The sequence below is a fragment of the Motacilla alba genome, chromosome 12 (assembly GCF_015832195.1).
Source record: "Motacilla alba alba isolate MOTALB_02 chromosome 12, Motacilla_alba_V1.0_pri, whole genome shotgun sequence".
Taxonomy (NCBI): domain Eukaryota; kingdom Metazoa; phylum Chordata; class Aves; order Passeriformes; family Motacillidae; genus Motacilla; species Motacilla alba.
Window position 1 is genome coordinate 12,573,952 of NC_052027.1, and position 21,259 is coordinate 12,595,210.

The 21,259-nt window shown below is 38.3% G+C and overlaps 1 protein-coding gene across 1 annotated transcript in view; it reads left to right on the forward strand.

The window, feature by feature from the left end:
- LOC119706158 (translation initiation factor IF-2-like) overlaps nucleotides 1-21,259 on the forward strand; it is a 65,647-nt gene that overhangs the window by 19,668 nt on the left and 24,720 nt on the right. Inside the window, exon 4 of the mRNA XM_038149415.1 lies at nucleotides 18,480-18,546. Coding sequence (XP_038005343.1) covers nucleotides 18,480-18,546 — 67 coding nt within the window. The remainder of the gene's footprint in view (nucleotides 1-18,479; nucleotides 18,547-21,259) is intronic.

Sequence of the window (21,259 nt, forward strand, 5' to 3'; positions counted from 1 at the left end):
TGGGAAGTCAGGTTTCGTGACAATAAATCATCAGGGCTCTGTTGCAGCTTTTGCCAGCTGCCAGTTGATGAAGGAAGAATTATGTGTCTGGAATTACAGTAAGAAGCGAAACAAGTTTCACAACTTTCCCTGTTTCTCCTATATCCTTGTTTAATCAGTAGAAATGAGTCATCCTGAAGAACAGAATTAAACTGGCTCTAGTCAAGTGTGGTTTAACTGCAGATGTTTGATTACAAAAGGCACATGCATGTTCAGGGAATACAAGGTTACAGTGCATGCAAAAAGGAAGCCCCATAAATTACAGATTAACATTTCAGATAGCTGGATAAAATTAACTTTATCTGCAAGAGGCCTTGAACTAGTTGCTTTCTAGTATGTCTTATTACAAAGAGAGAAAATGCTTTTCTTAGCCAGAAAATATTCAGGACAGTTAGCATAACATAACAATCATCCCAAACCACTTTTAATAAAGCAGATAAATAATTACTGTGTATATATATATAAAATCACTTCTATCTTACCTAACTTTCCTAGTTTATTTAAAGTACTTCTCTGCCCATAAAAGGAGTACTAGAATTGAAAATTGTTACAAGGGAATCACTTGCATTGGAACTTGCAGCCTGAGACCAGTCCCTTAAAGGAAGTGGATGAAGATCCAGGAGAGTGACGTAGGACATGGAGAGGGTGACTCATGAGGCTCTGCAGCACACCCACAAACAGTGAGAGATGAGAATGTGCTGAAATGGTTAAAGTAAGTGCACTCACCAACTGCTGACTTTGCCTCATGCATACATGAAATGGGCTTTGTAGCTGAAGAAAATATGCCCCAGAGGCAAATACAAGTTTAAACATATGTTCAATCACCATGTCTTGCAAAACTAAGTATGGATTGCATTTCCTCATCCTGGATGGGATCAAAAACCTCTTGATTTTGCCTTGAGAAAGGAAAAGCGCTGGGGCTGCTCCCGGCCCAAGCCCACCAGGTGGCAGCCTTGGTTTGGATGAGGGGCTGTGCCCACTCCCTCTCTGGTTGTTCGCCTTCCCCCTTCCCACCCCGCCCTTGACTTTTTTTCTGGGATCACATAAGGACATAGCAGCAGAGGTGTGTTACTAATTACTCGTTTAAAAGACACCTTACTAAGCTAAGGCTACTGCTTGGTGTGTTTTTTGTGTTTTGGTTGGTTTTTTCTTTTTCTTTTTTTTTTTTTTTTTTTTTTTTGAGATTATCATTCACTAGGTTCCTGGATAAAGCTGTAATCTGCATCTTGTGCATGTTATTATATTGTCTCTAGGTCATACTGCATACTGCAAATAATTTTTGTTGATAGTGTGTCTCTTAAAACATTTGTGGAATACTTGGTTATGACTCTATTGGGTCCCACCTGCTTTTTTATTGTTACATGTCTCTTTATTATAGCTGTTAGCTGAGGGAGGGAGTTACAACAAACATTTCTGAATTGGTTCCAGTTGAAGGTCAAGAAATTTTTATCTAAGTAAAAGGTAATGACATCTTTAGGCTGGCCTCAATGGTATTTTGTTTATGAATGTGTGTTAGTGCACAGGCTGATGACAAGGCTTTTGTACTCTGACAAATAAATAGAGTGCTCACAGGGAGTGTATAGAAGGAGTGAAATACATTTATTTAATTAAGAGCTGCAGAATGTTTTAAAACTGTAACTTTTACTTACTTTGATGTAGGAAACGAATGTAAAAATCTGTCAGTCCATCTGTTTCTTAAAAGTATATTGTTGTATTCTTCCTTATGGGCTATCCTGGTGAAATCTGAAAAATAAGTTTAACAGAAAATATCAGTTTGGACTGTGAGTAACTCGCTTGGCTGGAACAGGAATCACTGGTACTGAGAAGCTGAATCTATACAGTTTAAATAATGAACCAGGCTTTCACATTTTGGTATGTGAAATTTTTAAAATTTACTTTCATTTTCCCCATCCCGTTCCCCCCTCCATGCATTAGAGAAGTGCATGCTATCAGGGTGATAAATAACACACGTGGTTAGGCTTGGATCACCAATGTTAGTAACTAATACACTATGGAGGAGGCCTCACAATCCCTTACTCAGGTTTTGGTAATTTGTAAGTTGAAATTATGATTATAGAGGATGAAGACATCTCCTTCAGTGCTGTTGTGCAAATATAAAGTAAATGAGTTTGCGTAGTTTAGAACAAAGATGAAATTTGTCATCTTAGTTCTTCTTCATGCTAGAGAGCCTCATTTTCTCATTCATATATGCAGCATCTTGATGCATTTTCCTTCTCTATTATCTTCTGAAAAAAACCCACCAAAACTGCAGAAATAGTCAAAATTTCTTGTTGAAAAATATGAAACACGTTAACAACCCAAGTGAAGGAAAACGCTGCCTTTCCTCCTTCATAATTGTCAAGGATTAACCCCAAGTGATGACAATGATAGTGTCACCAAAAGTCAGAAATAAAACTCTCTAGCACTGTAATTTCAGTATTAGGAAGAGGCATCGCTTTTATTTTAGGTACCAGATTCTAGGTGAGGGGGATATTTCTGCATAACCCGCTAGCTAACAAACTATTTTAAATCTATGTAGCTTATACATAGACTCATACATACATGCTAAACATTCACACAAATTCTTTTGCATATTCAAATCACTTCTTGGAGCTTATTTACATTAGAGTAGGCATCTTTAGAGGGTCTCTGGTAGTCATTTGGGGAACATTTCCATTCCTCAAATCATCCTTTTTTGGTCACAGGCCTCCAAAAAAAAGTATCTTTTCTTTGAGTGAACCCCAGCGTGGTCTGGCTGAGATGCAGCTTCTTATCAGCGTTGCTCAGGCCCACGGTCTTTAAGGCTGCAGGAACCACTTGCACACATTTATTCAGGACTCAGCACTGTCCTGCTGAAGGAATTCACAAGACCTAAAGGCTATTTGTTACAATTACAGCTTTTCCCAGCAATAGCAGTAACTGCAGTTGAAACAAGCCATGCACGGGAGGGTTGCTCTCCAGTCACTGACCGATGCCCATCCCCATGCAGCCATCGGCCCCCTCCAGCCCCCTCTGCACTGGGCATGGCCTCCTGGCCTGTGGAATATCCCTGTGGATATCGCTGGATATCCACTGGAATATCCAGTGGAATATCACTGAGCCTCTTCTTCCTGGCCTGTGGAGTATCCCTGTGGCCAGCCCAGCTGCCCTGACCATCTCCGTCCCTTCTTGGGCAGCTCCTCACTGGCAGAGCAGGGGACAGTGAGTGTGAGTTTCTGCTAATCTCTTTGGATCATTTTGATTCTTTGTGTGGGTGCATGTGTTTATATGAAGTGTGACTTTTTTTTTAATGTAAAAAACCCCCAAAACCCAGTGGTCTACCATGGGTAACCATCTGTTTCCTGTATGCTTACCCTACTTCTCTTTCTAAAGATTCTTGTCCTTGGTCATGATTCTTTTCACTAGGACTCCAGAATCTGTTCGTATAAACAGTTTGTTTTATTTTATACACTTGTTCAGCATCTATTACAGCTGAGTTTCTAGTTAATACTCTAATACTCATAGGGTAGACACTTTTCCTTGCCTCCCTCCCCTCAAAAAAAGTTCTTACATTTGTTTAGTTAATTCTCTGGCTCTAGGGGGAGCTGGTGATAAAGTTTTTAAGCAACACAAACGTATTTCTTTAGGAATATTTACACATTGCAGTATTTGGAAACAGAAGATCAGAAACAAAGGGTGGTTTGTAATTTGATCTTTCCTTCGTGGGGGAAGGAAGGCTAGAGGGTAGGTGAACTGATTAAATTAACTGCCAGTGGGGCCCTGAAAATTTCAATAGCTAAGTGTTGCAAGAGACAATCATTTGAATATGTATCTTTGAAGCTGAATACATTTGGTCACCTGCAAATCTGTAGGATACAAAAGACAGCTTTTCTGTATTAGATTGTCATTCCATTGCCTTAAAACTACACAAGGAAATTCCTCAGCAGCCTCGTTTCTTTTGATGTGCAAAGAGAAAACCTGTGTGATTAGGAACGTTAAGGTCATTATGAACAGAAACTCACTAAAAATATGTGACAAAAAACTACCTGCAAGTATTTCAGAATATCCTCTTGTGTTGGTTAGTATGAAGAACTCATGTTTTTCTTTCCCGACATTGAACTTAATTGTTTTAAGAAATTAAAAATTAACCTAACATGTTGGCAGGAATAGAGGTGGTTTATTGTCATCTTCTCTCAGGCTTTGTACTCAGAGATGAAGGCCAAGAGCTGACTGTGATTTATGAGCTGTCTGGTTAGTTGTGTCTTCATTTTAAAAAATGGATTCTATAGTTGTTTTTAAAACAGTGAATTCAATTACTACTATGCTTCTGAGTGTAGAGAAGATTTTGTTTCAAAGACTCATTAATTGCTGCAAACTGCACCAAAAAGGAGGAGTTCTCACTTTTTCTCTCTTGGGGTCTCCCCAGCCTCACTCTGTACAGAACAGTAAGATAAATGTAACTCTATTTTGAAAGCTATAGAATGTGTTTATATTCCACAGATTAAATGCAAGTTGCATGTGACTAGATAGATTAAGAAAAGGAGACAAGTTGCACTCAATTTTTAAAAAACTGGTGTGTCTTTGCAATTTCTTTAGATCCATTCACATCTGACACTTTATAATCCATTATTTATTACTACACAGAGCTAGATCTGGCAGGTTGTACCTGGGCATGCTTAAGCACGTTTTCCTCCCTCTCAGATCTGCTGTTCCCTAACTCACTGCAGGGAGGGAGTCATGCTAAGTCAACTACAGATCAGTAAGGGATCTGTAGCAAAGAGCAGGCAGGGAAGGTGTTGATATGCTTTTATTGTATCTGCCCTGGTGTATAGCATCTTCTCTGTCCCATCCATCAGATTTCATAAATTTGGAGATTTTTTTCCTTCCCCCGGATATCCTCCTTTATCTAAATTAGCAACTGACCCAAAGAGCTCTTTAATCTTCTTCCCCTGTGCTATGTTGACATGGGGCACTGCATAACAAAACAGGAAATTGTGGGAAATAGCCACTAATCTCCATACAAATGAAGAAGAGAGTGGAGAGAAAAAACAGGATTTAGAGGGTTAAATTAGTTTGTCGTTAACCATTGAAATGTATTTTATAATCTGCTGGATTATTATCCCTGAAATAACAAAATAGTAATAAACTCCTCCAGCTCTTGCCTTCCACTGCTGGAATGTGATCTCTTCATTCTCGGAGTGCTGGAGTGGGGAGCAGCGCGGGGCTTTGCGAGTCGCTGCTGCCCGCCGTGGGGACCGGCCACAAAAGGGCTGCTTCCTTTAGGGAAGATCTCACGTTTTAATTCCATTTGAGCTGTAGCCAAACTTCTCCCATCTACTGGTGTTTGTCTTTTGTTGTGAAGGATTTATTACAATTACAGTACTTGGTTCTGCGGTAGTTTTTTAGTGTATCGAGGTATTGAAAAGATAAATTCTTTAGCACCACAACCATTTCTGCATTTCCTCTCTGAAGGTCGCATGTGTCTGGTTTTGCTCATAGAGTGTGTGTGTGCTGTATGGGTAGGGCTGGACTTTTCTGACTAGCAGTGTCCTTCAGGTCTGTAGGTGTGCTTTGCAGAGCTTTCTCCTGTCAGGTTGAGCAGGTTTCTTTTGCAGCTCCCAAACAGCCTGTTTGCAAGAAGACAGCTGTGAAATGGCTCCTGACTCTGTACACTTAGTTAGGAAAAATGGTATATTCTAATTTTGTAGTTATAAACAAAATAGTGATTTCTTATGTTCCTCTAATAATGTATAATTTCATGTAACTGAAGCAGCTGTCCCTGTCTCCCTGAGGAACAGAGGCCATGGATGTTCAGCTGTTTGTTTTTCTCATAAAGGTAGGATGGGATCATGATTTTCTCTTACCATGCTCCTGCCTCAGGCCTTTCAGCAACTGACTTCTACCTGCAGTAACACATAATTGTCACAAAGGGCAGGTAGGAAGATTGCCAGTTCTAAAGCCTATGGTCAAAAACTTGTTTTGGATTCTGAATCTCTGGTGTCCTTACTTATAGGAAATGGTCTTGTGTTAAATCCCATCAAAGTTCGTGAGTATTATTTCCTTGCCAACTTCAAGTCAAATTGTTTTAATTGGTGATTAAAATACTATTTGTTGTCCAGTCAGGCATCTGTGACTCTCTTGCCAAGAGATTGGTAGTCTCCAGAACTGTCTAATCCATCATCGGGTCACCGTTGATTTAGGATATTGCATCGGAAGGTGAATAGATGAGGGTAGTTTGTAGCCTTGTGAAGCAACAAGCGGTGTTTCCCCGGAGAGAATGCTGGGCTGTTTTCTCAGCCTCACCCGCCAGTTTAGAAATTGCTCAGGTAAACAGCACTGTGGTGCTGCAGAGCAAGATTTGGGATCAGTATGGATGCCGGCTGTCTTGCTTTGTTACAGACTTAGTCAAGAGGAGATTTTAACAAAGCACGTGAATTTCTTTTGTTTACAGTGCTGACTTGTGCAGGAAAACAAGCTGAGTTATTCAACTGCCTGTATTTATTTGAAAGTGAAATGTCTAAAATTTCAGGTTCTTTTGCGCAGGACTTTGTTCATGTTTTGAGATTTCTGTTAGAACAGAAAGGTTTTTGTGAGAAGCTTTTGTAAAAATGTAGTTACACCCACTTTTTATTATGTGTTAATTGCCTATTAGGCTTTGTAATTGGTATGCAAAGATTGACACTCCTGATACCAGAGCATGCTTACAATAAATGTCTGGTATGGTAATTTAATGCCTTAATAGCCTTTTAGCAATCAGTTACATCTCAAATACACTATAGGGCAATTTTTTTTGTTAACTGAGGTTTTTGCTCACAGTAGAACTACATTACAAGTGTACTGCAACTCTGTTTATATTGCACTAAAGCAAAGATGTAACTGCTTTGGTCTGGTTTCCATTTAAAAGTAACATTAAAATACTGTGATGCTTATTTTCTGTGTCTTTTTTCACAGTGCAGTTGAGTTTAGCAATCATCTTAAAGCTTTTTGTTTACATATCAGACACAAGGTTAATGTTTGTCTTTGTGGATAAGATATAATATTTAATATTTTTCTCTTGCTAGTAATTTTAAATACTTCTCTCTTGAGAAGAGCCACCCAATTTTACAAACTTGGACAAAAAACAATTTAATTTCTCCCCAAGTAGGGTGGTTGATTCATTATGCCAATTTAAAGAACAAGCTTTTTTTGCCCTATTCCATAGATGTACTTGAAGAATAAAAGTTATGACACATTTTGAGTTTAAAGATCCAACCAAGTAACTCCCCAAACTCTTCTCTTTCTCAGTGGGACACCAAGGGACATGGCAGCTCGGAGTTCTGCAACCATTTTCTTTGCTTTTCGAGGTACCTCAGCAAGTCAGACTTGCAGGAAGGTGCGTGTGAGTGGTTTGAAGAGAGCCTGGTTTCCTCAGGAAATGACATGTGACTCTGCTCTTAGTCTTGCCAGCAACTTTTGAACTCATTGCCTAGTTTCATTTTTTAGAAGATGTAAAAAAATGCCAGAGCAAATGAGCTCGGGTTTTAGCAGAACTGTGTGTGGTTGAGGTGAGATGCCGGTTAGCACCGGCCTGGCCAGGGAGGCCCCCACAGAGCGTGGTCATCATGTCCTTGGTGAGAACAGCTGCACAAGGGCTGCCCTGAGCTGAGCACAGCCCTGCATGGCAGGGGTCACAGAGGTGCTCAGTGCTGAGGTGTGGACACAACCTGGGGGCTGCTGCCACTGGAAGGACCTTCCTCAGCTGCCCCAGCACAATCTGCCTGCAGCAGAGGTGGGGTTCTGCTGTCACCGTGTGTGCTCAGTGCTAAACCTCAGATCTTCAGCTCTGGCTGTGGCCATGAGGTCACTTCTCACCTCTTGCCTTGTGAGTGCTGCTTCACCTCATTCTGGTGCCACCTCGGTCTCTTGCAAGTAAGAAAGCAGATTTTATCTTCAATCTTTACCCTAAACAAAGAGCCCATAGTGTAACATCAGAATTGGAAACTTGTCCTTCATTACTGTGCCACTTCTCCCGAGTGATTGACTCATCACATCCCTGCATATCTCTTCCTTCTGGGTTTGAAGTTGTCAAGGTTGGGAGATCTGCCTGGAGGGCTCTTAGATAACATTCTCAGTGCATCCTGCAGTATCCTGAAATCGTTGACGGGTGACCCCCACTTCAATTGGAGGTGGGGAGAGTATCAGCTGAAGTGAACTCTTTTCACATCAGTTGTTCATAAAACATTGTTTTTGATGCATTTTAAAATGAAAAATGCTGTCCTGAAAGCACAGATAGTGTTTTATTAATCAAGAGATATGGTGTAAGTGATTGGGAAAAATCCAACAGCTTGGCTCCAGAAACATACTTGATGTATTCAAAAGGAGTAGGATCACTCACCTAGGCTACCAATAGTAGTTCTGGTATCCATGACCACAAAGGAAACGTTAAATATTTTTGCATCATCATTGATCAAATCAACATCTGTATAATTTCTTCCCTTGTGGTTTGACTCTTATTTCAGCTGCTGTAGTGACTGGGGATATTGTCTGTGTCTTCCCGTGCTTTCTGTATAGAGACTGAAAAAACCTGTTCTTTTGTGTTTGTGACTGGGGAGATTTTCAGTTCTTATAATGGAATATTTCAGTGTGTGTCTCTAATGTACCTCGTTGAAGCCCAAATACATTAGCTATCAGCAAGAGTAAGAACAAAGATAAAGGTGCTCTATTTTAAAGGCATGGCATTAAAAGTTTCAGAGGAAACATAACAGCAGAGATTGTTTGGAAAAAAAACCCCAAAACACGATGGGAATAAAGAACAAAACTGTGTGCGCAGATGTGCAAGTGCTACTAATTTCCTCCACTGGTGGCTCATCACTGTTCCGCTTTACAACAAAATCCCATTTTGTGCCTCACTTCATGTGTTAATGCCTGGTTTTGCAGGGATTGTAATCAAGAAGGAAAGGAAAAAGCATAGGAGTGTATGTATCCATAGAAATTTTTTTTTTAATATATATACTTACCTATGCACTTTGGAAAAAAACTAGATCCAGATATGTCCTACTGATAAATGCACTTTTTAAGGAATGTTCTTTGACCTGGGACAAAACATAAACAATTTAAGAGCCATCGCTGGTATAATGTTACTTTAAAATATAGGATTCTGTACTTGTAAGAAAATTATTTTAACAAAGTTTCCTGTATGCTCTTGTAAAATGGTCTTGGGCTGAAATTAATGTAGTTTTTGTGTTTATATTGAAGAGAGTAGAAAACATAACTTGTTGCTGACAAAAGTGGATATAAGGGAACATTTTCTGTCCTGAGTGGATATTTTGAATGGAGCTTTAATGGTACCACAGTTTGAACAGGTTTGAGTCCATTGCATTCGGGGTTTCTATAGTAATTACTATGGCAACAGTGATGCAGAAAATGTTCCCACGGGAACCCAGCTGTGAATAATAACTAACATGAGATGCAAAAGCAAAATGTTTTCAGTTAAATGTCCCTTCAGTGAAAGGATGGGGGGTTGCTTACCTAATAGGAAGTAATTTTCTTGCATAAAACCACACACATGTTGACAGGTGTGTCTGGTTTCAGAGTAGAAACACCTTTTTAATGTATTGCTGAAGTATCATCCCAAAGACCAATGAAAAGTGTTACAAATGTTAGGTGTAAAATTTGGCACCGGCTTCAAATGTTCTATGTTGTAAAGAAACTTCTGCCAAATTTGTAGTATAAAATCTGCTCAGGAACTATAACTTAGTTTTATCTTGAAGAATTATGTAAATCATTTATATATGACAAATACTGTTAATAAACACTGTCTTAGTAGCCTTCTGACCTCACTGTGCAGCAAAGGTCAGGATCACACCAATCACATGGTAGAAGTCAGTATTTGTTGACTTCAGTGTCTATTTATAAATTTCCTTCAAAAACTCTTCTGCTTTTTTCAGAAATAAATTTTTCAGTGTTAAATGAAATATCCTGAAACTGTTTGTTGTTAAATCTAGCTCTCCTTGTACTTGTAAACTGGCTTTTGTGCATACAATTGCCTTGCTCATATTTATTTCACTTTTATTCAGAACAAAGGGGAAGCCAGTCTGGTGTTTATGATATGAATAAACTTTGAAACTTGAAAGCATTTCAGGGCTTGATTTGGTAGCTTCACTGTCATGGAGTAACACAAAATACTTTTGGTACTCTGGGGATTTGTGGCCACAAAGAAAAGTTCTAATGAGTTATATGTATAAAAGAAGGGAAACTAAACTAGTAAATATTTACAAGACTCTGGTAATTATTTTTGAGATCTACAAAAAATATGTTAAAGCTGAATATGAATGTTAATTCATATTAATATGAATTTTGTTAAATATGAGGAGAAAGCAGTTTCTAAGCCTCAGGGCTGATAGTTGCTCTTAGGAGTTATTTATGCAACTTAATAGGAATTACTGTGCAGATGGAAATGTGATGAAATGGAGGTGAAATCACTATTTATTTGGGCCCCTGTGGTGTACAATCTGCTAGTAATGCAGGTGAAAGTCTTATAAGCAAAAATGTCTTTGTGAGTCTAAAAGCTACATAGTTTGATCTTGATGACTTGTATCTATATATCACATGCTGATATCACATGCATTACAGATGTTTGAGCTGTGAGTCTCTTAAATATTTTGTTTCATTTGTTGTACTTGCTGGTCTTGGTAATCTAATAGATCATAGGTGTTCTCTCCCAGGTTTTGTTGGATGCTTATCTTTAAAACAACACTCAAAGGAAAAAGATAAAGTATTGTGATTTGGGATTTTAAAAAAAAATCTAAGTAAAATCTCTAGAAATGGTGGGGGGTTGAAAAAGTTGAAGCTTTATCCCTCAGGCTCGATATAAATACTGCAACATCCTATGAAAGGTTTTGTTATTGATAATGTGATGAGGACAAGAGGAAATGACCTCAAGCTGTATCAAGGGAGGTTCAGATTAGACATCAGGAAGGACTTCTTCACTGAAAGGGTGGTCAGGCATTGGAATGGACTGCCCAGGGATGGGGTGGAGTCACCATCCCTGCAGGAGCTCAGGAAACAACTGGATGTGATACTTGGTGCTGTGGTTTGATTGACTTGGTGGTGGTCAGTGATAGGTTGGACTTAATGAACTTGGAGGTATTTTGCAGCCTTAATGACTGTATTCTTTGAATTTCTGACTTTCCCCCCACTTTTTAGTATTCTGTTCTTTATTTAACTGACAATGTGTGGGAGAATTTCTGTTGTCCATGTTGTAGTTATGCCATCATAAAATACATGCTTGTGTTCTGAGCAGGGCCCCAGGATGCTGCAGAATTTAATCTTGGGTGAGATATTTATGTCCAAGTTATTGACCTGTATGTGACAAAGTAGCTAAGTGGAATCCTTTAGGCATGCCAATGCTTTAGGCATGCTTTAGGCATGCTAATGGAGACAGAAAATTGTGGTATAATTTGACTTTTCAAGAGACGTAGTTACTGCATGCTGAAGATAAGTCATGGGCATGGCTGCATCCACTTGGAAAAGTTTAGTTTATTAGCTCTGGTGGTGACAGGCCTGTTACAATCTCAAGATAAGATGTTCTGGTCTGTCTGCAAAGAGATTGCAGGAGTGGTTCTTGTCACTCAGTGTGAAACCCTTCAAGCAAGAACAGTCTCGCTCAGTGAACCGTTGTGCTGAAAGTTAGTCCTCTATAACTGATCACATTTAACAATAACAGATTTCTTTCCTTGTCTGACTGGCTTAGTGCCATATCCTTGAGAGCAAGGTGTGAAAGTATCATGCAGCTCTCTTGAAAAGGTATGTAGGAGTGTTTTACTTTTCAACACAGAAAAGACTCTAAATTGACTATCATGATCCTATGCAACATTTTAGTTACAAACCTACATTTTTTGCCCTTTCAGGAGAAATGCAAGCTGAGATGCATAAAAAAAATGAAGTTGTAAATGCAGGATAAGGAACCAGCAGTACAAAAGTTGTAAAATGGTGTATGGGATTGATTTGCCTCCAGATGTTACTTGTTTTAAATACTGTTGCCCACTTTGTTCAGTGCTTCTGATCTCTCTGAATGCCTGTTAGTGAATCGCAGCTCCACAGGAACTCAAGTTTACCTTCAGAAAGAGCCAGATGAGATACATCCAAACAGAAAGGTCTTTCAGAACACACCCATTTCCTTTATCAAGAACATGATATGGTGGCACCTGAATGGATTTTGATGGTGTTGGTACGTTCGCTATGGTAGAGATGAAAATGCTGTTTGGGTGGATTTTGAACAGCCAAGAAATCCCTGGTTTGATTTCTCTGTGTGGAAACCCTTTTTTTACTGTCTAACCAGCAAGTATCCAGTCTTGCTAATATAAGTGGATTTCCCAGCTTTAGGTTCTAGTTTGAAAGCAAAACGAAGCAGACTTGTTGTCTTTCCTTGAGCATGAGTGTTGTGAGGCTTTTGCCCCGAGGCTTGGCTTTTTCTGACTGTGATGATGGGGGCAGTTATTACCATCAGATCTTGTTTTTCCATGGACCAAGGATCCTCTGTCTGTTGGGTGGAAATGAGCAAACATTTCTTTTGAATAAGCAGTTGTACTCCCTGTAAAGAATTCAGTGTGTCTCTGAGATACACGAGTGGGCTGAGGTAATGACTAACAATTAACAAGCGTTATTGCCGGTTTTTCTTCCGAATATAATTGAAACGATACAGGGATATTTTTAGGCTGCATAGTCAAAGTAAAGCTGTGAATTATCTCTCTTATCTCAGCCTTTTATAATATTCATGAAACAGTGATATTTTTTATAGAAACATAAACATAACAGCTGTACCTTTGTGTAACAGCAGAAAAATCTGGGTCCTCCTGTTGGCCAGAGCCAGGGATTTTTCTGTCAGATGTGACCAGAGTTCATGTATATGCAGAGGGATGCTTTTATAGTCCAGTATATTGATGGCATTTATTGCATCAACCTGCAATAATTAGAAATGAAGAAATAATTTATTATTTCTTTAAAGCTTTAAATCAAGCTTGTTGTTCTTCAGAAGGTGAAATGTTACATCATGTGGAATATCTGACTTTTAGATTGGAAAGTAGCTCTTCAGTTGGCCTTCAGATTTCTTTCTTTCATCTTTCATAAGGATGTTTTTAATTTTTGCAGGAAATGAATCAAATACAGAAATGAAAAAAATGCAGTTTGTAGCTTCTTTGGGTTTTGTTAGGGCTACTTTATGGTAGGGTACATTGATTCACAGTGTAAATAAACATGTTCTGCAGAAAGCATGGGAAAAGAGTAGGTGTGTGACAGCTCACTGCTACATGTACCTGCTTTGTCTCTGCAGCCACATTCACAAGGGCTGTTTTTCTTCCTTAATGCATTTATGCCAGTTCATGAGAGTAGGACAGTAAAAGATTGTGTTGACATTCAGGAAGTCAGCACAGCAGCTCAAAATCACTCGTCTGGTTTTTTCTTTGGTATTTTTGTTTCTCTCAAGACACGAAGCGTTCAGTCTTGCTCCCCTGAGTGGCCTCCCCTCCCCCAGTTACCCATTTGTGATGAGCTTCTGTCTGCAGGATGGGGCCCTGGCAAATCAAACATGCATCCAGTCTTAGAGTTACTTTGCCTTTAGCAAGAAAAACCCAAAACTCTCTGTATGAACTTAAATATTTTCTGAGCCAAATTCTGTTGTGTTAGATTTGCTTTACACTTCTAGAAAATAAATGGAATTTTCCACAATCTCAGTTTGGTGCCAAAATGCACAGGCTTAGTATAAAAGAGAAATAGTGTTTGAGATTACAAGTGGATGATTCAATGTTTTTTATTAAGTAGGTCAAATAATGAGCTTTTTTCCTGCTTTTAAAATCAGTACATTATTATTATCTGTTATTTAAATATCTGAGAAAATCTGTATTCAAAACTACTATTCAAGCTAAAACGTTCTTGCACATCTCAGGCTTCACCAGGTAAACCACTTTGACATTTTTTTGTGTGAGTAATTTAGTATCACAACGATTCCAATGTATTAAAATAAAAATAAATGTGCTTTCTGACCAGTGTTTTAGTGTACATATTTGAAGGGTTGAGCAGATGACATCGCAAAGACCAGATCTGAGCAGTAGGTACTTTTTATTATTTAACAGTATCTTTGTAAAATATTCACAGCTGTAGTAACAGCCTTTATTTCTGCAAATTGAAAAGAAGTTTTAGTTAGCACAGTTTGTCTCCAAGTGGTTTGAGCTTTCCTTTCATTATCTGAGTACTCATGTAGATTGAAAAATGAGCTTTTATCTTTGAACGGATGTAGCTGCTGAATATTTAAACAAAACATGCACAGTTTGGATATCCATATCTTAGAAATACTCTTGTAGTCAGTGATTCTGTGTGCAGATAGACTGGAAGAACAGATGAAGATGTAAAAGTTGCGTGAGCTTAATATAAACTGCCATAAACTGTTCACTTAACTTATCTTCATGCTTCAAGGCAGTTAAAACATTTTGTTAGTAAATGTAATAGAAACTTTTAAACATTCAGTCTATATTTTAGTTTTTAGATTCCTTTATGCAGTTTTACCTACCAATTGTCATTATATAACTAACCTACAGCAAAGTAAAGGTTGCAGAAAAAAGCTCCACTGATTTATTCTGAGAGGCATGTTAATTTAGTGTGTAAAAATATTTTTATGATATATGCATAGTGTGATGGAACCTAAACAGAAAACCCTGTACATCTTAAGGACAAAAGCATTTTATTCCCTAGGCTGCAAAATAGTGGAAGAAGCACCTTGGTCAAAGCAAGTGCCAGAGCACAGAGGGTATTACCAGTGTCAGAAGTTCCTGCAGTGATAAAAGTTTTGTTTGGCAGAATTCTAAATTATTCTTACCGAACTGCAGGATCACTAGGAAATAGCAAGTAAGCAAGTCAGTCATTCTCTGGTAAATGTTTCAAGGGGTCTAAGATATATTTGTGTTGCTAAGGAGTGAAGCTGCCATTTCCTGGCTTATATTGCCAGTGCTGGAGCTGAAAGGTGAAATGGAGGATATGCAGCTAAAACTTGTGCTGATGAGGAGGAGGAGGAGCAGTTTGACACAGGCAGAGGGATGAGCTCAGTGCTTAGTTTCTCCAGGACTGCCTCTCCAAGGAACAGGCCCCACTTGCACTTTTCTCACAGTGGAGGGACTTGGTTTCAGGTTTTATTCCCAAGGTAAACTTTCCATAGCGATCCCCAAGCCGAGCTCAGATGGAGGGTTTGGTGACCCGTCCCTCCCACTGTCTGAAGAGTTCCTTTATATCCCCTTTGTATCTTCTAGTCTTTCCTTCTTAACACTGTGGTGCCCAGGAGAAAATGTTTTGGTGCCTTTTAGCTAAATGAAAAGAGATTCACGTGTAAGAAAGGTCAAATGTTAGAAATTGCAGCTCTGAGCCTCTCGTTGTAAGTAATTTTAGGGAGGAACTCCTCCTCTCTTAATCTCTGTGATCTCACCAGGATTTAGTCTGTGATAACCCATGTAGAGCATTTGAAGAGTGTTCATCGCAGTGCATTCGGTTACAGGAACCATCTCTGGCTCACCCCTGACATTTGAAAAATCCTTACTGTGGTATCTTAGTAATTTATTTTAGATTTATGTGCCTCTAAAAGTCACATCTGCTCATTGCTTTTAACACCCATTAATATCACCTCTTTTTTTTCTTCTAACTAATGTTTTATTTTGTTCTATCTGCTACCTAATTATGCCAGTGATGATTTTTATTATTGGTCTTGTAAATTATTTTGTTACAAAACTAAGTGTATCTAATACACTATTGGACCAGTATCCCTCCCACCAAAGTGTAATGTGAATTGGCTGTTGCAAAAAGAGAGTTCTTTGACAGTTTTTAATTTAAAATATCAAATAGCTATTTAGTATTTTAATAGTTTTATAACACAAGCTGTTGCTTAATTAGCTCATATCCTGCTGCACTTCAGAAAGGATTTATCCAGTAAACAGAATGATCTGAGGTAACAGTAGTAATGTGTCAGTAGGAAAAAAAAAAGAGCAAATCATTAATTTAAAATGTGTTTGAAAAAGCTGCAATGCTTTTTCTTTTGATAGTTCTGCAGTTCTAATATCTCGGTATGCTTGAGATGGGCTGTATGAAGTGCTTGTTTGTAATGGGAAAGGAGAATTGGAACATTCACTGTGTTCCAGACTTCAAATGCATCTGATAGAATAGAAAATAGGGAATGCTTCTGTCTGGTTTTAGAAGAGTGCTGCACACATTGGGTGGGAAAAAGATATTTTGTGGAGAATTTTGTTGTACCCTGATATCAGATCAGGTCAGCAAATCATGGAGGAGCATGCAGTGACCTTCATATGCTTCTCTGAGTTTTTAATTAACTCCTTTTGGTAAAACTGCATTGTTTGATTAGGCTGCTACATTTAAGGTCCTTTAATAATGCCTCAGTAGCATTAAAAAGAAGAGTTAGCAGGCCACTGTGAATGATGGGGAGATTCATTCTCATCAAAATGAAGTAAGGCTCTTGATTGATAAGAGGGAAGAGGATACCTATTGTGATAGCTAGTGCAAAATGTAAATTTGATGTGTTTGCTCTTTATAAAGACTATCTGTTTTTGTGTAGTCTGCACTGTTGTCAGTGAATGGCAAAGTTACAGATTGATGATAACAATTGCTTAGTTATCCTTCTTCTGCTGGATGGACTTTAGTTGAGTGAGATGGATGATATGACAAAAATATTGCTTATTATAGAGTTCTCAGTTCTTATTACAGAATGATTGGGGAGTTAGATAATTTTTAATCAAGTCATTAATTTCCCTTGAAATCTTGTCTAAACTGTCTTTTTTGAAATGTCTTTTGCTTCCCCTGCATTCATCTTAGTATAGAACTACTGCAGTTCTTAACAAAGTGGGAAAATAAATGTACAGAGACAGCATTAAAATATACAATAAAAATGATGAAATGTAAGTTGAAACATATATTTAAAAAAAATTACTAAGGAGCACAACTTTATAGAAAGCTCACTGTACTTTCTCAAAAACCTGACTGGTTTCCAGTGTGAGATCACCTGTGAATAAAAAGGTGCAAAACATCACTAGGACAATTGATAATCTGTGTAACTTGCTCTTGTTTATCACATTCTTCTCTTTTTATAATGCACTTACTGTTCCAGTGAGGCTTTTATGTTAGGAATTCAATTTCAAAATATTTTAACTTGGAAAGCTGTAGTGGAGGATTTATTAGTTGGACAGTCTTTAATAGTAAAGTCTGTTGTGTGTGCTGCCTTGTGCTCTTTAATGACTTTACCAATGCACTTCAATATTAATATTTTTTTCTAGTTGGCAGGCTGGCACAGTGAAAAACTAAGAAGATTTGCATCTCAACCTTTGATGTTACAAAAATTAGTTGGCATGATTATAATTGTTTGCATTATGCTGGCATCTAAAAATATTTACTGTGAGCACAATTCTATGATGTGTTCATTTTTATGAACATGAAAACAAAAATGTTCCTATGCCAAATATTTTACACCAAAAAAGACAGTGTAAACTATTGCTCTCCCGATTGTAAGAAAAAAAAAATTAGGGTATGGTGTGTTGGAGTCCTTCAGGAGCTATAAGCAGCAGGAAGAATTTGTGTGTTAGTTCAGTGCTTTAATGTCAGTATCTGTTGTGTTATTGTTGGATGGTGAGATTTGACAAGCAGCCATTTAATTAGCTGGTTTTTAACCAGGTTTTTGTGTTCCTGTTACTATTTGTGGTCGCTTCTGTAACGTGTCTAATTGCAAGGTTGGAGTTGCAGCGTGCTCAGCACTTGGGTCCTGCTGCCAAACCGTGTGTTGGTCTGGTCAGCTTCAGCAGGTCACTCGAGCTTTGATCTGACTTCATGTGTAAAATCTCAGCAATGTTTGCCTACCTTTGTGAACTAATTGAGGATCTTACTGGTAAAAAGCGCTCATTAGGAGAGAAGTGGGCCATGTTATGGTTACTTTTCAGAAGTAATTGTCCAGTGTTAATTATAGGGTAGGAGAAAGATTTTTTGGAAGGAGTAAAAACAGAAGTCAGCTTCTAGTTTTTAGCGTCCCACAAGAGGCTGGCTAACTTGCTGTTTTACAGCTTTGTGTAGCTCCACTGTCAGGATTAAAGGCTCTGAAATGTCCCCTCCAGTCCAGCTGCACCATCTTGCATCACGTGGCATAATTGCAGCTTCACAGACTGTTTGGGTCAGGGCTGTCTGCTGAAAATCAGTGAGAGGAATAAGTTGCTTTCAGACATCAAGTCAGAGCATCTTTGAATGCTTGAAAGGCAGCCATGTCCCTTAGTGCTCAATTTGAATTAAAATGTGTAACTACACTGAAGACAGAAACCTGTCAGAGGTACAGTCAAGGAAGTAGTACTTGAAGCATGTGTTTTTCTTTTCTCCCTCTATTGTCATTCTGTTACTGAATAGAAAATATGGCAACTGAAAATGTAAACACTTTTCTTTGTCTCATCTTGCAGGCCGAAACAGCAGCAACAGAATAATTTTTCCTTGTTTTCTTCCACCAAGGGCTGGAATTTCAGAGGGGTAAGTTTCATATTGTTTTGTTCAGGGTATAACATTCCCTCCTGCATTCTGTTGCAGTGTAACTTTGTAGTTAAACTATGATCTGTTAGGACTAAAATAATGGCAAACAATTAGACTGGAACTTTTAATTTTGTATCCTCCTTAAAAGGTTTACTAAAAATGCCAGCATTTTTTTTTCTTTAATGTGTTTGATTATATTATTCTGAGGGGTGCAGGACATAATCACACTGTATGTTAACCTACTTTAAATAAAAAAAAATAGGATGTGTTTTCATATCTGAAAATAAATAATGGAAACTGGACTGATATATTTAATTCTAATATAGATATTTGTAAAGTTATTGCAAGTTTGCATATGTGAACTTTGCAGAAGTACAGTCAAATCGTAACAAGAATTATGTGGGTCTCTTACAAGGCAGAAGAGAATAGGTTTTATCTCTATTTGCTTGGCTGAATAAGGAAATGTGGAAGCTTGTGTGTTCCCAATGAAACTGACTGAAAAGATATATGAAAAAGCAATGCAAGTGACTATCAGGAGCTTTTATTCTTGTCCACTTCAGGTTTCAGAGGTAGCTTCTTAGTAGGTTAATTTGTTCAGAGAGTCAGCTGTGTTATCCCCTCTCTGTCCCATATGGCCTCTGAGCCCTTCTGCACCATTTGGTGCAAAACTTCATGTCATGGTGGTGGTGTGGCAATGGTGTGCTTGCCATGTGTGTAAGTACTGGAGCCTGGGATGCAGACCAAAGTCGCTGCATGTTGTATCTAAGTCATACTAAAGGGCTTTTCTACCTTGCAGACTTCTTCTGGTATAATGAACACTAAATTACCATTACCAGTAATGTGGACTGACTTGTATTTGGGAGACCATATAAATTTGTTTCCTCCGAGCTTTTTCCAACAAAATAGTTAACTAAACAGACATTACTTAAATGCTTTGCTGAAAGAGTTAATGGCATTGATGGATTTACTGATCTGTGTTGTTCATAATATGGCCAACTTCATTAAAACAAAAAATATTTTTCATTGAATTTCACATTCTAATTTGGTGTTTTAAGTAGAGCATCCACTATTGTTTACTGTGAGCTTTTCGTTGTCACTGTTTCTTGTGTTACACCAGGGTGAAGTTGTTGAGAAAATAGGTCCCTCACAAGGGCATGGTCAAGAATGTAGGCAAAATTCCAACAACCTCTGAGCTGCAGATTAATTCAGAGTCAGTATAAAAATAAAATTTACTCTAGTGTTTCCCTCAGTTCTCTCCTAGCTATGCTGGAAAAGTAATTGTGGACAAAGATGGGTATGAAAATAGTGGGAAGAGTGCTGTAGGTATGAGTTGTAGCTGAAGAAACAGTGATCCCAAGTTCAGAGCAGTAGCTCACTGAAGTGAAGACATAGGGCTGGTTTCACAGTGGCAGCATGAGGTCTGTGATCCTGTGTGGTGCAGGTGGAGTGAGCTGTACACAAAGAACGAAAAACTGGAAAGTAAAATCCTTGAGAATCAAGAACCTGAAAGCAGATAGGAATAGTAGTATTAGAGAGGAAACAGGCAACGAGTTAAGGGATCTTCAAACTGCTTCCTTTATGTGTAGAAATGAAGATCTGTGGCAGGTGGCTGCCACCTTATTTTTAAGGAAACTTATGAGATAGTAACACAGATGTCAAGTTCCACAGCTGTAATATCACATACAGTGTGTAGTAGGCAATTGCAGTTAATTGTTAGACATAAATGGCTGCACCAAGGGAAGAACCTGTTTGAGTTGTTCACTTGATCTGATTGGATGCTGAAGCCAAGATAGCTGAGCACTGGAAAAGAGAGTGCTTAAGTGTCTGTTGATATTTGCATTGTGTGAGCATTAATTTTATTTTGATGGATGGAAAAATTCTGTTATGAAAAGCCCAATGAGCGGGCTTGAAGTCACACAGGTTTTCATAGAGATGGTGAAAGATAATAGGTTGGCTTTGATGTCTTTTCTCAAACAGGACTAAAACCTTACTGGCTAAAATAACTAGGTTAATCTTGACAGTGGAGCAGAGCCACGGCTGAGTATAACAAACACAGCTCTGGAGCTGACTTATTCGTGGCTATGTTTTTTTAACTTCTATTTCTATTATTACAGACTGTAATACAGGATCATTTCAACAGTCACAAATAATAATAATAAAGAATCAAGTGATTAGCACAGAATTGCAACATTGTGTTCATCTCCCTGTCCTCGCTTTGCAGTCGGTTCACTCAGTTGAAATGTCTCAGTATCATGCTGATAAAAGGACATGTTAAAGAAACCTGGAAAATACACCAACGTAACCTGAGAGTAAGATAAGGAAGGCCCGGATGTGACACATTTACCAAAGAAACTCCTCTGCACTTCTCTTTTCCTTAGTTAAATTTATCAGAAGAGGCTGATCAGCTTCTGATCAGAAGCTGATCATCTTGATCAGCTCTTTTGAGCTCCATGGTTAGACTCTCTCAATGGGGATTTTCATGTCAGAATGACATCATGATTCTGTCATTTTTAGCTAGTGGTAGCAGTGACTGCCAGAATTTTGGGCAGTGTTCATATATCAGTGGGAAGAAAGGAGTTAATTTTTTAACTGAATAAACCAAAATTTTAACTGAATAAACCAAACCTGTTTGAGATAAAATTTAGACTTTATGTTACTGAGCAGTGAAATCTCTTTGCTATAAGCTCCTTCTACATACGCAGAAAGTATCAGG